This window comes from Desmodus rotundus, chromosome 6, assembly GCF_022682495.2.
Source record: "Desmodus rotundus isolate HL8 chromosome 6, HLdesRot8A.1, whole genome shotgun sequence".
NCBI lineage: Eukaryota > Metazoa > Chordata > Mammalia > Chiroptera > Phyllostomidae > Desmodus > Desmodus rotundus.
Genome location: NC_071392.1, coordinates 140,489,704 through 140,505,863, shown reverse-complemented (window position 1 = coordinate 140,505,863; position 16,160 = coordinate 140,489,704). Strand labels below are relative to the sequence as shown.

Genomic DNA, 16,160 nt, shown 5'->3' with positions numbered 1-16,160 from the left:
ACAACTAGGCCAAATGCCATACAATACATAAAACATCCATCCCCGTCCACGCTTCCCCTCCCCCCAGGTAAGTGATGTACAGACTGACCTACTTTCAGCATTTCTTCCCCCCAGAGGTGGAATTCTTTGCCACTGAGTGTCTGGGAACCCTGCAGACCTCCTGGCCATTTCCCCACTGCCCAGGCAGCCCACCCCCTACTCCCTCCTTAAGGAACCAGCCTGACAGCCGACAAGTCATCTGCGCTGGGTTGAAGAGCGTCCCTCCAACACTCATGTTCGCCCAGAACCTATAGATACGACCTTATTGGAAAGAGGGGTTTTGTGGATGCAACCTAGGTGAGATGAGATCGTACTAGATCACGGTGGGCCCAGCTGCAGCATCTGCAGAAAAAAGAGCGCTGGAATGTGAGCCAAGAGTGGGTCCCATGTCTGCCTCTGTCACCAACTGGCTGTGTGGTGTCAGACAGCTGGTGTGCCGTCTCTGGGCCTTGCTTTGCATCCGTCAAATGGCTGCCTCGGCTGCTTGGCAGTTCCAAGAGAGGCATTTTTTTTTTCTTGTTAATGTCTTTGTACAAATAGAATGTGAATACACTATTGTTTTAAACACTTTCAGGATTCAAGTAAAACCAAAATTAACCATAATTTTAGTAGTCCTTTCTTTAGAAATGATGACTGTCATCCATTTGTGCTTTTCTAGGTATGTTTTCCTGGGCATTTAGGTACCAATAGAAATAATTTATTTTGCATATTGGTATTCTACCAACCTTATCATCCTTTTTTAAAAAAAAATCCTCACCTGAGGACATGCTTATTGATTTGAGAAAGAGGGGAAGATAGGGCGAGAGAGGGAGAGAAACATCCTTGTGAGAGAAAAACATTGATCAGTTGCCTCTCAAATGCTCAGTGACTGGGGACCGAACCCACAACCTAGGCATGTGCCCTGACTAGGGATTGAACTCACAACCTTTTGGTTTATAGGACAATGCTCCAACCAACTGAGCCACACTGGCCAGAGCAACCTCTCCATCTTTGAATGTAAAGATCTACTTCGTGTTTTTTAAACAAGTGAATAACAGCGGATAGTATTGCACACCTCCATGTATCAGGCCAGTTATGGACGTGAGGCCAGTTTCCGGTGTTTCCCTCTAACAAGTGACCCTGCCCTGGGCGTCATGTAGGTGCCGTCATGTAGGTGCCATCATCCTCGCTGTTGGGTGCCAGCCTCTCTCTGCCTGCGGTGGCATTGCAGGGTGGTGAGCATGCTTGTGGAACTTGGAAGGTGGTCACTTAGCTGTCATCCTCTGCTCCAGGCCCTCCCTTTTACTGCCTCCCCACGGGGCTGCTCCAGGACAGAGGGCTGGGGCAAGGGCTCAGGACCCCCACCCAGGCCCTCTTGACTAGGCCTGCCTTGCCTGTGCTCTGGAGGGGCTGTCTTCACTCAGGGCTGACAGTTGAGTGCATTTGACTGCCAGCCCGGGCTGCCCCGGGGCAAGTGAACACTGAGGTTGACAGAGGGTGAGGTGTCAGAACCACCTCACCCTGCCCCTTCTTCTGCATCCACAGTGCATCAAGACCAGGAGGGCTCTGACCTACCCATTGCCCAACCCCCTGCCACAGAAGGGAGGAAACAGGAGCCTAGAGAGGGGAGGATGTTCCCCCAAGGTCACACAGTAAGCAAGTGGCAAGCCAGGGCCTCAACCCTGGACTCCCAAGAGAGTTTGCCATTGGGTTGGGGAAACAGGTCAGTATTTGGCAGTGTATCTTTGACCTCGTCTACCCCGGCCACTGACCTTGTTTTCTGTCCTGCTCCTGCAGCGTCCTTCTGCCTGCCAGGCTGACCCAGATGCCAGAAATGGTGCCAAGTCTTTTGCCAGCTCCTGACCCTCTAAGGCGATTGGAACTGGCAGACACCCCGGGAAGCTGATAGGGGTCAGGAAAAGGTGGGCTCCAGGGAGGAAGCAAAAGAATATGGTCTATTGAAGAGCCCTTCACTAGGGCTCAGCCTGTCCATGTGTGAGCTTGGGGTTGGGCGCTGCACGCAAGGCCTTCACAACTGTGTGCCCTGGTCTGGCTCAGCAGGTGTTTCAGAGGGAGCGGTTCTGTGCTCCCCTGATGTCTCCCTCATCGGTGGGTCAGACAAGTACTGTGGAGACCACATCCGCCCAGCCCCCCATTCAGGGTGCTCTGGTGGTACCACAGGTGTTCCCACAATAGGCCGTGCCCCCAGCACAGCTGAGTGGTACAGCCTGGTGTGCCGTTCTTTACGTGGGTGGTATAGCCACGTTGGTCTGCCCCTCAGACAGGCGGTTGGGTGATGCTGATGCCACACTATGTAACGGAAGGCGTTGAACTAAATCCTAAGCATCCCTGACATTGTGAAAATGCAAATCAAATTCAGGCATTACTTTGGCAAAATTCTTCTGCCTGTCTTAGAGGTGGGGAAACTGAGGCCTGGGTTTATGGTGTTCTTCTATCTGAGCTTCTGTCATTTGGGTGTGAACACTAACATTTCTCAACAGCCTTGAGCATTTAGTCCCTGCCTTTCCTCTGCCCAAGGCCCTGGAGGGGGCCCCTAGGGCCTCCACCCCCACCTCCTTCCTGCCTCCACCCTCAGCCAATGGGCTCTGACTGTGGTTGTTCAGATCCTGAAACTGATGGGGCCAGGGCCCCACCCACGCTGAGTCCCGACACCGGAAAGGCAGCTGTGATGTTGCAGTGGGGTGTGACCTGAGTCCCTTGCGGCTCAGAATCACCGTCCCCTACACATTGAGCTGCTCGATCAGTCTAGTCCCAGGATTAAGGAAACGGAAGGGACTCCGGGCTCCACCTTGATTCTGGATTCTCATTAAGCCTCTGCTCCCCGGGCCTCATGTTTTCCATCTGGAAATAGGAGGTGGGGATTGGAATAAACTGACTCCAGGGGTCCTTGCAACCCTGTCTTCTGGGTCAAGATGGATGCGATGGAACTGTGTGGCCAAGGGAAGCCAGGGCTGTGGTTTATGGGGACAGGGAAGGAGCTAGGTGAATTCTTAACGTGGCTTTGGTTACTAAATTCTGTAAACTAAGCCAGAACACTGAGGACATAAATCAAAGCACTCCATCTGGAATACACAAAGCCTTGAAGTCCACAAAGGGGGTGGAGTTGTGGTCCCTGCAGCAAGGTTAGACCAATCAGTGTCTTCAAGAGAGGCCGAGCCATCCTTAGGGCTACTCTTGGCTTCCGTCGTCCGGGTAGGGTTCGCGAGGTAAGGAAGAGCTGGGCAGTTTCTATCCCGGTGACTTCTGCCTTACTCATCCTTGCCTGGTGAGGCCCGGAATTTGAGGGAAGTTGAGGAGTCTCCCCCAGACTATAGAACTTTGGAAATTCACCCAAAGTGCAGCATAATACTCAACAGAGCCCTCTGAGGCTCTGTTAATGCAGGTGGTTTTTACGTTAACATCTGCACTAGCTAAACACTTCATGCTTACCAGAAATCTTTACCTGCTGAGCGTCAGGGATACCTCATAGAATTATAGACTGTTGGAGCTAAGGGTTCTCCAAGTTCACTTGGTTCAACCTGCAAAATGAAGTTTGCCTCTCCTTGTATGCTGCCCATGATGGAGCGCTCACTATCATCACCATGTAGTGCCCTCCAATAAGGCAGCCTACTTCTGTCTGGGAGAGTTCTGAAATCCTTTTTCATGTTGAAGTGAAACTTCTTGAACCTTCTAGTCCTTGGCCACAACCCTGCTCTCCAAGACTGTGGACCACAGCCTAGAAGTTTCTGCAGTTCTGCAGAGATTTGAAGAGAGTTGCCAGGGTTTTTTGACTGCTCTTGACACTGACCAACTGTTGTTGTTCTGTGAACGGTCCCTCCTATAATTTGGTTTGGAGTCTCCTTCCACGTCTTACCAGTTCCTTTTGGACACATTCCAGTTTGTCAGTTTACCCTCCAAAGTACAAATCTATTCTGGGGGCCTCACCAGGCCCCATCTGAACTTGTCTGGCTTCTCCCCAGCTTGGGACACTGTCCTCCCACTGTGCCTGGCTTTGTGTCTGCCTTGGGCAGCCAAGTCCTACTCAGATCAGGTTGACTTCAGGCCAAAGCCAGGGCAGGGCTCTGGTCTGCTTGACAACGAGGATCTGGGCCCCAGAACTGAACGTGTCACCAAGATACAGGCATCCTGTTTCCAGCCTTCTTAGTTGAAGGGCTGCCCTGGAGTTCAGAAGGATGGAGGAGAACATCTGTTCCAACCCTGACCCATCATAGATAGTGAAACAGGTCCAGAGAGGGAAATGGACTTCCCTAAAGTCACTGAGCAAAGCTGGAACTGGGGTTCCGGCTGCCATCCCTCTTCCAGAGCTCAACCTAGGTGTCCCACCCCTGTCCTCAGCCTCTCCAGGCTCTTGGCTTTTGGACAGGAAATTGTTGTCTCCCTCCCAGGTCCTGTCCTCTCCCACTGCAGGGCGAACTCTGCTCTGTGACGTCTGCGGAGGAAGCAGCCAGGGCCCCACCTGGGGATTTTTCCATGCAGTGGTTGCTTATCAATGCCTACTCAGTTCTGGGCAATGTATCCTCAGGTTTTAATGAGCGCCTGAATCACCGAGAGATTGGAGGTTGAAGCCTCCCAGCACATACACCGCCCCCAGATTCTGTAGGTCTAGAATGGGGCCTAGGGAGTCGCGTTAAGCCAGAGCTCCATGTGGTTCTAAGACAGCAGGCCCATGGGCCACATTCCTGCAAATACTGCTCTGGGCATCCTAACGGGGCAAATCTGCAGTGGATTTTGCAAATGGTCCCTGTCCTCCGGGAGCCCCTTGGACTAGCAGGAGAAACACAGGTAACCAGGTAGGTCCTTACATGGGTGTCTGCATAGGCCCCGGAGATTCGAGCTGACGGGAACTGCCTCAGTCCCGGGGAGAGACAGAGGAGAAACAATATGTGAGCTGGGCCCGGAGGCCTGAGAAACTGCTGAATGTGCAGGCAGACCTCATTTGATTGCACCGTGCTGTGTTACACCTCACAGATGTTGCATTTTTTACAAATTGAAGGCAAAACCCTCCACCAGGAGAAAGATGACGACTCACTTGATTGTGGTGGTCTGGAACCGAACCCCCGGCCTCTCCGAGGGGTGCCCGTATGTCATGCTGGGGCATCTTAAGCAGCATGGGATGGCCTTGAACGCATGGACACACGTGCTGGGGTACAGTAGGTTGTTTTGGTTTGGTTTTGACCCAGCTAATTTGCCAACATTTTTAAGAAAATGGTACTATTCCATGTTGGCCACGGTGCAGTGAAACTGGCCTTGTGGGCCATGAGTGGGTGAGTTGATTGGTAGAGCCTTTCTGGCAGGTAGAATGAGTACTTTTAGACATGTAAAAAAGTCTCATACATCGGTATGCTAACTAAAGCATAATTTGGGAATTGAAAAATGGAAATAATCTAAATACTCAACAGTAGATTATTGATTAAATTCATCCATAAGGATGTAATGCTGAAATCATTAAAATTAATGTTTTTTACAGAATATTTAGTGCCATGTAGTAAATGTTCATAATATATTTGAAAAATTAAGATATAAGGAAATAATGTAATATTCCAATACTGAATATATATGTGTATATACATACACACACATATACATTGCTACAGCTACAGTTAGAAAAAGATGTTTAGAAATATTTAAATATTAAGAAAATGGGCTCCAAAATATATAAAGGACTCATATAACTCAATAATAAAAATAAATAAATAACCCAATTAAAAAATGGGCAGAGGATGTGAATAGACATTTTTCCAAGGAGGACATACAGATAGCCGACAAGCACATGAAAAGATGCTCAGCATCACTGATTATCAGGGGGTGCAAATCCAAACCACAGTGAGATATCACCTCATACCTGTTAGAGTGGCTGTTACCAGGAAGAGGAGAAAGGACCACTGTTGGAGAGGATGTGGAGGAAAGAAAGCTCTTGTACATCATTGTGGGGATGTAAACTGGTATAGCCACTATGGAAAACAGCATGGAGATTCCTCAAAAAATTAAAGAACTCTGAAGTTGGTCCAGCTATTCCACTTCTGGGTATTTACCCAAAGAATACAAAAACTCTAACTCAGAAAGATACCTGCACCCTTATGTTCACTGCAGCATCATTTACAATTGCCGAGATATGGAAACAACCTAAGTTTCCACCGATGGATAAATGGGTAAAGAAACTGGGGCACATATATAGAATGGAATACTACCTGGCCATTAAAAAAAAAAATCTTGCCATTTGCAACAACGTCGATGGACCTTGAAGGTGTTACGCTAAGTAAAATAAGTGAGACGGAGAAAGGTAAATACCGTAGGATTTTCCTTATATGTGGAATCTATAAAATAAAACAAATGAATAAACAAAGCAAAAACAAAAAGCTCATAGATAAGGAGAACAGGTTGGTGGTTGCCAGAGGTGCAGGGGGTGGAGGATGGGGGAATGGGGGAGGGGGCAAGTGCATGGCGATGGGTGCAGACTAGATTTACGGTGCTGACCGATCACTTCGTAGTGTACACAGATACCCAGTTTTAATGTGTACTCCGGAAACTTACACAATGTTACCTTGATTCAAAAAAATATAATGGGGAGGAGGAGGGGGATGGTACACTGAGGACAGACTGTGACGAGCCTTGAATGTCATTCTGACGGAGTGGTCCTGGGGTGGTTTTGTCGGGATCTGGGGACCCCGGGGGCAGGCCGTGTCCTGCCCGTGGCCCGAAAGCTGTTAGTGAAGGAGAGTTTCCCCCTTTCTATGGTGCTTCTCAGGAAGAAAACAATTTCTCATGAGCTTTATGATCTTATTTCAGGCAGCCTGAGGCCCAAGGCAGCCTGAGCGACCTACCAAAGCCCTGTGGAGTCTGTGTCCTTGCCATCTTTTTCAAACATGAAGTAGCGAACTTAGGCAGTGTTTGAGCTCTTAGAATGTGCCAGGTGTTGTAGGTGCATTACCTCGTCTAACCCTTGAACCAGCCTCAGGGGAAGCCAAGGCTTGGGGATGTCATACGGTCACTCGGTGTCAGCTTTAGGATTTGAATCCAGATCTGGGCGACCCAGAGTTCTGGTTTAGGCCACTCTAGCCTCTAATGTCCCGAGGGCCATGGGTTAAATTAGACCTCCTCGCTGCCTCTTTGCAAAGGAGGAAAGGCATTTGTCCAAGTTCGAGGAAGAGCCGTAACTGGAGTTCAGGAATTCTCACTCCATGAAAATGTTGCCCAGATTAGTGTAGCCAGTGGTGGCAACAGGGATGAGACAACCATTAATGTTTATCTCCCTCCTTCCTCCAGCCCTGGGTGGAGAGGCTGGCTCCTGTCACTTCCCCGGATTCCTGTGTTGACAGCTTCCCTGGCTGGTGCCTGGGCCAGGCCTCTCCCTCTCCCCTGGGAAGGGAAGGCTGAGTCTTTACAGGGTGGATGGAGGACTCAGTCATCAGCAGTGCCCTGCCACTGAGCAGATTTGGGGCCCCAGGGCCTGGGGGAGGCACCGTGCCTCCCTCAGTTTGCTGGGGGCTCATATTGTGCCAGGAACAGAACGTTCTAGAAGTCTTCTCTTCACTTATCTTCCTTCCCCAACCAGAAGTATACTTTCTAGCAGCATTTCCATGGTTCTTGAGTTCATGAAATTGGTAATAATTTTTATGCTAATAATTACTCTTTTAAATCTGATAAAGTTTTTCTTTTACAGTGATAATTCACAATTGAACATTTTCATAGCCTTTTTATAGGCTGACTTATTTTTTCAAGTTTCTCAAAGTAGGGTCTAGTTTATCTTTTTTATTATTTTTTAAAGAATATCTCAAGACGCATACAAAAGTACTCACGTTTTTTCCACCCTAATTCTGGCCCAGTGGTCAGTGCCAGGTCTGGACCAAATTTTCCCCGATCTGGGGTGAAGTGAGAAAAACAAAAGGTGTGAGTGTTTCTGCAGTGTGCAGTGAGGATGTCACTCCATTTTCCTGGAAGAAGAGGCCTTGCGTCTGCCTTCCTATATTTTGGAAGGTTAAGATGTCCTCTATTTTAGGAAATGAGAATGATGGTCTACCAATATTTTTTTCAGCACCCTTGCTCATCAATCCATCTCAAGTCTCCCACTAAAAATGTCGCTCACCCAGGAAAACTAAAAATCTGGGTACCACTGACACTGTGGTCTAGGAAGCCCTTTGCACCCATCAATCCTGTCCTTCGTTCGGATCCAACCAGCACTGCCCAAGGATGGTTAAAGGGCCGGCTCGGTGTGGCTCAAATACCTGACTCTGCCAGTTACCCCCTAATCTGTCCCGATGGGGTCCTAACCTGCCTTCTCATCTTTAAACTGGGAATATTCCCACTTCCCAGGGTTGCCTTACAGATTAGACAGGTAGTGTAGATACGACAGCATAGTGCCCGGTACATCCCACATCCCGATTACAGCCTCATCCCAGGGGGCCAGGTAAGTACTTCTGCCTCCTTATGGTTGGTTGAGGAAGCAGCCTCTTCTGACAGATAATAAGCAGGTAAAACCATGGCCTTGACTTCTGATGCTCTGCTCCCCATACCACAGAACTTTAAGGGAAACTTGGCTTGAAGCTGTGATAGCTGCAAGCCCTGAGAAGAAAGGGGAGCTGTCTCTGAAGTGAAGGTTGGGAAGTACCTCAAGGTCATAACTACAGTGAGGGTAGAAGCCAAAGTCTGGCCAAGTCCTGGGATAAGGAAGGAGAGGGTAGGGAGGGCCCTGTGGTTTGTGGCAGAAGCCAAACCACAAAAATCTAAAGAGTGCTCAGCCAGCATCAGATTCTTCACAGGGGTTTCCCTGGCTGTGACGCAAGGCCCTGCCCTGGGAACCCCTTCCACGCAGAGGGAGTGCTGCCTTGGGGTGTGGAGGGAGGCAGCCTGAGGGGGCTGGCACAGTCGGAAGTCCTGTCTTGCCTTTGGAAGAGACCTGCTGCAGCATCCATCCTCACACTGACCTCCCACCCTCTACCTCCACCTCATGGTTGTGCCATTTCTTCCAGAGACGCCGAGAACCAGATCAGCCGCCCAGACCAGAGCCCCAGGAACTAGGTCCCCCCAATGGGGACACAGGTGAGTAGCCGGATCCATAAATACCTTCCATGAGGTTTTCTACTTTATAATTAACCAAGGTCATATATCTACTTAAATATCTCATGAGATATTAGATAGGTCACATTAACAGGAGTATGGTGCCTACAATCAGGGAGGTGATGGTTCTGACCAGGGCTTTCCTGTCCTGGGCTGTTGATACCGCACCTGGAGTGCTGAGTTTATTTCTGTAAAGTACATTTTCAGAGGAATCCAGAAAAATTGGAAGGTGTACAGGGAAAGAAAAACAGGCTTATGAGGGACCTAAAAACCAGGTCCTTTAAGGAGCCAGGAAAGGAAAAGAGAATGTTTTGCCTGGAAAGAAGATGATGTTGCAATAAAAATAGCATTTCTCTCCAAATGTCTGAAGTGTCCTCGATGGAGAAGAAAAGCCTTGTACGGTGCCATCCCAAGGTCAGAGCTAGGGCCTCAAGGTAGCAGAAACAGGCAGGCAGAATTCAGTCCAATCTCAAAGGACTTTTTTGTGTGGTGGTTGGCTAAAGCCATCAGAACTGCCTAGTAACAGAATGAGTCCTGCACCTCTGAAAGTGTTTAATTACAGCCCGGAGGAGGTCAGGGATATTGTAGATGAAGTTCAAGTACCAGATAAGCAATTGGGCCAGAAATTAGAGTTTCTCTAGCCCGGCTGTACATAAGAAGTACCTGGGGAAACTTCAAAGACACAGATCCTGGGGCCCCACCACAGACCAGTGAAACCGGAATCTCTGGGAGTGGGGCTGGAGAACCTGCATTGTTAACGATGACATTGTTTCTGAATAAGCTTCTCCCCAGTGGGGGCCACTCTGCTACTGGTCTGGTGGACTAACACTTGGGACCCTGAGCCCAATGACTTACGAGGATGTGGGGCTCTCTGATCTTGGCCACTGCTGGCCCCCAGGACTGAGGGCCCTGACTCACTCTTCCTCTATCTGGATGGACTGACCTCGGTCGGTGGTGACTTCTCGCTCTGCAGTCCCTGTTCCTGCATTTCTCATCACCCCCATGGCCAGACCCTGCCCGGGGAGGTCTGTGATCATAATACTAACACGAATAACGATGCTAACGGCGCTGGTCATGAGCCCTGATGAACATTCAGAAGCCACGCAGTGGACAGTAGAGAGCACCGAGCACCCCCAAGTGCCTGGCACTGTGCTTACGGCTCTTCGTGCACAGTCGGGGGAATGAGGTGGGAGTCAGCAGAGTTCGCTGCAGAATCAGCTTGTGTGGCTCCATGGCCCTTCTCCCCGATGGTGAACTGGGAGGTCTTGGGCAAATTGCCTAACTTTTCTGTCCCTCAGTCTCCTCACCTGTGAAGTGGCAATAATCGTGGCATCCACCCCATGGGATGACTGTGAGAATTAAGTGAGTAATGCCTGTGAGGCACCTGGAGCAGAGTGGGGCGTGATCCTGGGCGTGCGAAGCTCTCAGTAGTCCTTACCTGCTGTTGTTATTTTCCTATTGCCATTGTATCTGATTTAATTATCTCAATAATCCCATGGGAAATGTATTGTTATTGTCCTGATTGCACATATTGAGTAACTGAGGCACAGAGGGGTGGGTCACTGCCTCAGGTCACCCTCAGGTCACTCCCAGGGCCTGTCAGACTCCAAGTGGCATCAGTGGGGCCGTTTTGGATTTTCCCTAAGCAAGGGCTAGACTTCCTGTTTGTGTCTCCTTCCTGCTCACGCAGCTCCTCGCCCTCCAGCTGGGGAAATGCTAAAGGGTCAGACACTCACAGGCCCCAGCAGGTAAAGCCCCAGACAGAGTGGCCCCCCTTATCCACACCTCAGTAGGGAGAGGGGGGGACAGTGGCAAGCAGGAGAGCCACGGGCTGGATAGCGTGGGAGGCAGCTGCTCCTCCACCCCAGCTCCCGGCTGACACAAAGGCACACGCTGCCAGTTCTTTGGCTTCTTCACAAAAGCTGAACATCCGTATTAAGTACAAGCTGCCCAGTCATTAAATAGCAGCAACTACTTTTTGGGCGGGGGAGGGGTTAGTGGGTAGTGCAGATGGGCTGAACCTGTCCTGTCAGTTACCAACCCTGCTGTAGATCCTGGGGGGGGGGGGGGGGGCGGGCAACAGGAGGTCTGCAAAGCCAGGCATTTGGGGGCTGTCTGGGCAACTGATCCCCAGCTGAAACCGCTCCTGGGGTCAAGATTAGGGTGCTCAGCCCCAGCCTCCCACACTCTCTCCGCCAGTGTGATTACCCCACTTCGGCCCAGTGCGATTTTAAATTATTTATTTATTTATTTATTTTGCTTTCTCACCCATAGCCACAACTGTCCAGCTCTGTGCGTCAGAGGAGGCTGAGCAGCACCGGAAGGTTATAACCAGGATTCTCCAGGAGCACGAAGAGGACAAGAAGAAATGGGCACAACAGGTAAATCCCAAGCACTCTCTTTTCCTCCTGCTCAGCTCACCTTGCAAAATCCAAGAAAGAGGACCAGCTTTTGATTTATTGTTGTGGTATCCATTACTCCTTTTTCCAAGAAGGGAGTTCTTTATCTGTTGAACAAATACTCGTAACTGCTTGCATATGATTCATTATATCCAGTATTTGCAAAGAAAGCTGGGGAAACGCTAACAAAGTAGAAGGGCTTCCTACCTTGAGTGGGCTTCAGAATTAGAAGACTCCTAAATCCCTTCCCCCTGGGCAGTCAGCCACACCTGCTGTGTCTGGGAGGCCTTTTACTGCTCTGAGCAAGTTTCATGTCTGATGGGGAGAGGGGCGGGGCAACTCTGATCACCTAGCTCCATGTAGCTCTAGTGGTCAGTGAATGGGTAAGTGAGGCTCTGATGAACCTGAACCTACTCAGTCTCACCCGCCTCTGCACCCCCACCCCCAGGTGGAGAAGGAGAGGGAACTAGAGCTTCAAGAGAAACTGGAGGAGCAGCGAAGAGTCCTGGAGGGAGAGCAAGAGGCAGCCCTGCAAGGTAAGGATGCTCTAGGGAGGATGTGGGAGGGCCCTCCTTCTGGCCCCATCTGCCAAGTTCATGGGGCAGTGGGGGCTCACATGGGCCCTGCCCTCCGACCTCTGGTTCATGAGCAATTAATTGGCTGCTTCAGGGCTGGAATCCTCGGGGTCCTTGGACTTGTCTTTTGGGGCATTGCTTGAAACGTCTGACACCGTGCCTTGCTTCACCCTAGTTGGGAGGTCTTTTCTTCCCCTTTTTAGAAGCAACTCACATTCCTTAAAGGAAATTTGAAAAACCTAAACATATAGGAGACTTTTTTAATATTCATATTTCTTCCTCACAATAATGACAGTGCTTACAATTTCTGTTAGGTTGAATTTTTTTTTTCAAATAGCTTTCTTTCCTCTTATATCACCAAATGTGGTCCTCACAGAAAATTTAGAATCTAAGATGAAACAAAACGATCTTATAACATTATGGTTAGGATCTCAGGCTCTACAGCCCTGGATTTGAATCCCAGCTCTACCACTTATCAGCCGTGTGACCTTGAAGAAGTTAGTTAGCTTTGTTCATAGGGTATTGTATTTCATTTAATTTTTACATAGATAGTATTTAGAACAGTGCCTGATATTTTGCAAGAGATTTAGCAAATACTTATGAGCATTATTATTTTATTATTGAGAAGATTAAAAGTATTGCAATTCCATTCAGAACTCGGTAGCTATCCCTTAGATATAGGCCCCTTCATTTTTTTTGTATATACCTAGAATATACATCTACACACACATACATACTTTGGGTGGAGAAGATGAATTGTTGTTGTTTTACTTTGATTGTATCAACAACTTGTCATTAAACTTCTGTGACATATGTTTTAATAACAACGTAACACTCCAATGTGCGCCCTTGTTCATTTACCCGGGCCCCTTGGTGTAGGCATTTAGGTAATTCCAGACTTTTGCCACTTCCTGTAATAGTAATGATACTTACACGTGTGTGAACCTTTTTTGCAAAATCTTGGCCACATTCATCACCATTGTCCATCCATCACCATCACCACTATCCGGTTCCAGGACACTCTCATCACCCGAAAAGTAAACCCCGAACTCACTGGTCACTCCACATGCCCCCCTGCTGACCCCCAGCCTCGAGCAACCACCAGTCTGCTTTCTGTCTCAGGGCCTTGCCTATTCGGGACACTCGTGTAAAGGGAAGCAGACAACCTGCAGCCTCCCCCTCTGGCTTCCCCCACCCAGCACGACATGTCCAAGGCTCATCCGGACTGCAGCACACATTTGCACTCCATTCCTCGGTTGTTGTTGTTTTGTCCATTTTACAAATCACTCCACTCCTTTTTGTGGCTGAGTAATATTTCGTTATTGTTGGCATGGACACACCATACTTTGTTTCCATTCATGGGTTGATGGACACGTCACCCATGTCCACCCTTTGGCACTGGTCACTGTGAATAGTGCCACAAGTACAAGCACCTGCTTGAACACCTGCTTTCACTTCCCCTGGGTGCACACCCAGGAGTAGAATTGCTGGGTCAGACGGTAATTTTATGTGAACCTTTTTAAGAAACTACCAGCTGTTTTCCACAGTGGCTGCACCGTTTTACATTCCCCCCGGAAACGCACGAGGGCTCTGACCGCACCACATCCTTGCCAACGCTTGTCGTTTTCTGTCGCTGTTGATACTATGATTATCATTGTTTTTGCCATGTTATTGGGTACAAAGTGGTTTCTCATTGTGGTTTCGATTTGCATTTCCCTAATGACTAATTTTGCTGAGCATCATTTCATGTGTCTTTTGGCCATTTGTATATCTTCTTTGGAAAAGTTTCCATACATGTTTGATGCTATTGAAGTTAACCTGGAAAATGTTATGCTGGTCTTCCCTGTAATCATCAGTATTCACATGACCTTTCCCCAGAATCATTTATCTTTTAAAAAGATGATTATTTACAGGTAAAATTTTGTTCTTTTCATGTAACATTGCATTGTTTCAAACATGTTTCCATGTAATTATGGAGCTACTAAAATGTTTATAAAGTCAAGACCATTGCATGCATGGTTTTCCTTAATTTCTCGTGAGTCTACACATCTAGGTTTTAACTACTACAAATAACACTGCACTCGATGTCTTTTGCATAAAGATGTGCCCACATTTCACATGATGTCCCTAGATTCCCAGAAATGGCATAATTAGAACAGAGGTCTGAACAATTGTAAGAATCTTGAAACATATTGCAACATTAGCACAAAACATTTTGCAATGAAATCAAGGCCCTTGCCTTGGGAGTTTGAGTGTTTTAATACCAACACCCATGAGACAGGGTCTGTCACTGGACCCCAGTTCCGTTTCTGCGTCCCCGAAATCTACCTTGAGTCTCAGTTCCCTTTCTATATATCTCAGACCTACCTTCCCGACCTCACGAGGCTATTGTGGGAAAACAGCTCTGTTTGCTTAGCATTGCTCTGATATTATTTTTAGCATTATAAATGTATTGATAACTTGTTACGGTTTGGTTTATGACTCAGGATGGTCTCTGTTGTGACTGTTTGAAAAGAATGCATACTTGCTATTGTTAGGTTGAATATTTTATAAATGAATCAATTAAGTCAAGTTGGTTCATGGGCTTCTTCAATTTTTCTATACTCTTACTGATTTTCTGCTTTTCTATTGAATATTGCGGAGTATAATTATACTATACTGTAATTATAGTATATAATTATATCAAGTATTTGTGTATTTGTCTCTTTCTCCTTTCAGTTCTGTCAGTTTTTGCTTCATATATTTTGAAGAACCATTGTTAGTTGTATAAACATAGAGGATTATCATGTGTCCTTGCAGAATTGACCCCCTTATCGTGGCATACCTCATCCCTGATAATTGTCCTCATTCTCACGTGTGCTCCATCTGAAATTTGTAGAGCCACTACAGCTTTCCACCTTTTTGCTTTCAACTTACCTGTGACAGATATTTAAAGTGGGTTTCTTGTAAGGCCCTGGCCAGGTAGCTGAGTTGGTTATAGTGTTGCCCAATGCGCCATGGTTGCAGGTTCAATCCCCGGTTAGGGTACATACAAGAATCGAGAATCAACCAATGAATGCAGAAATAAGTGGAACAACAGATCTCTCTCTCTCTCTCTCTCTCTCTCTAATTAATAAATAAAGTGGGTTTCTTATAAATAGCATATTGCTGGGAAGTTTTTAATCCATTCAGATTTTCTCCATCTTTTATTTGGTATGTTTAGACCATTTAATTTAATGTTGTTATTAATATGGTTGAATTCAAGTATGTCATTTGGTATTTGTTTCCTGTCCTCTGTTTTTTTTACCCTCTGTCTTTGCTCTCCTGCTTTCTTTTGGATATTTTTTAATATTCTCCTTTAACTTACCTATTCTTTCTTTTACTGTTACTCTTTCTCTGTGTGTTTATATAATCACTGCTCTAAGAATTACAATATATGTAACAATCTACTTAAATTAATATTTTGCCACTTCAAGTAGAATGTAGGAAACTTACCATCTTCTGGGCCCCTCGATCCTCCCCCCTTTTTCTTGTTCTTGTCTATGTCTTTCATCTACGTACACTGACCACCCTGTCAGACAATGTTATAATTTTTGCTTTTAACCAGCAATCATATTTTAAATAGCTCAAGGGGAGGATAATCTATTCTATTTACCCAGGTACTTACCAGTTCTGTTGCTCTTCCCATACACCCCGAAGTTCCTGGTTTCCCTCGGTATCATTTGCCGTCTGTCTGAGGCATCTCCTGGGTAATTCTTTCAGAGCAGGTCTACAGTGATGAATTCTTTCAGGGCACCTTCACCTGAGAGCGTCTTTGCTTTACGTCCTTTCCTGAAGGGTATTTTCACAGGATGCAGGATTCTGGATTTATAGTTACTTTGTTTCAGCAGTTTTAAGATGTTCTTAATCCTTCTAGTCACTAAGGTTTCTAACAAGAAATCCACAGTCGTTCAAACTGTTGTTTTCTCTAAGTAATACACATTTTTCTCTGGCTTCATTCAGGGTGTTTTTCTTTGTCATTACTTCTCAGAAGTGTTGGGTCTGGCTGTGGATTCCTTTGGGTTTACTTTGTTTCGGGTTCAGTGATCATCTCTAATCTATAGGTTTGTTTTGC

The 16,160-nt window shown here is 47.2% G+C and overlaps 2 protein-coding genes across 2 annotated transcripts in view; one reads left to right on the top strand and one right to left on the bottom strand.

Moving 5' to 3' along the window:
* The window catches only part of MYOZ3 (myozenin 3), a 373,398-nt gene that overhangs the window by 68,799 nt on the left and 288,439 nt on the right, over positions 1–16,160 (bottom strand). The gene's annotated exons all lie outside the window — the stretch shown is intronic.
* Positions 1–16,160, top strand: part of CCDC69 (coiled-coil domain containing 69) — a 28,372-nt gene that overhangs the window by 6,363 nt on the left and 5,849 nt on the right. The window contains exons 2-4 of the mRNA XM_053927419.2: positions 9,006–9,075; positions 11,368–11,474; positions 11,941–12,028. Coding sequence (XP_053783394.2) covers positions 9,006–9,075; positions 11,368–11,474; positions 11,941–12,028 — 265 coding nt within the window. The remainder of the gene's footprint in view (positions 1–9,005; positions 9,076–11,367; positions 11,475–11,940; positions 12,029–16,160) is intronic.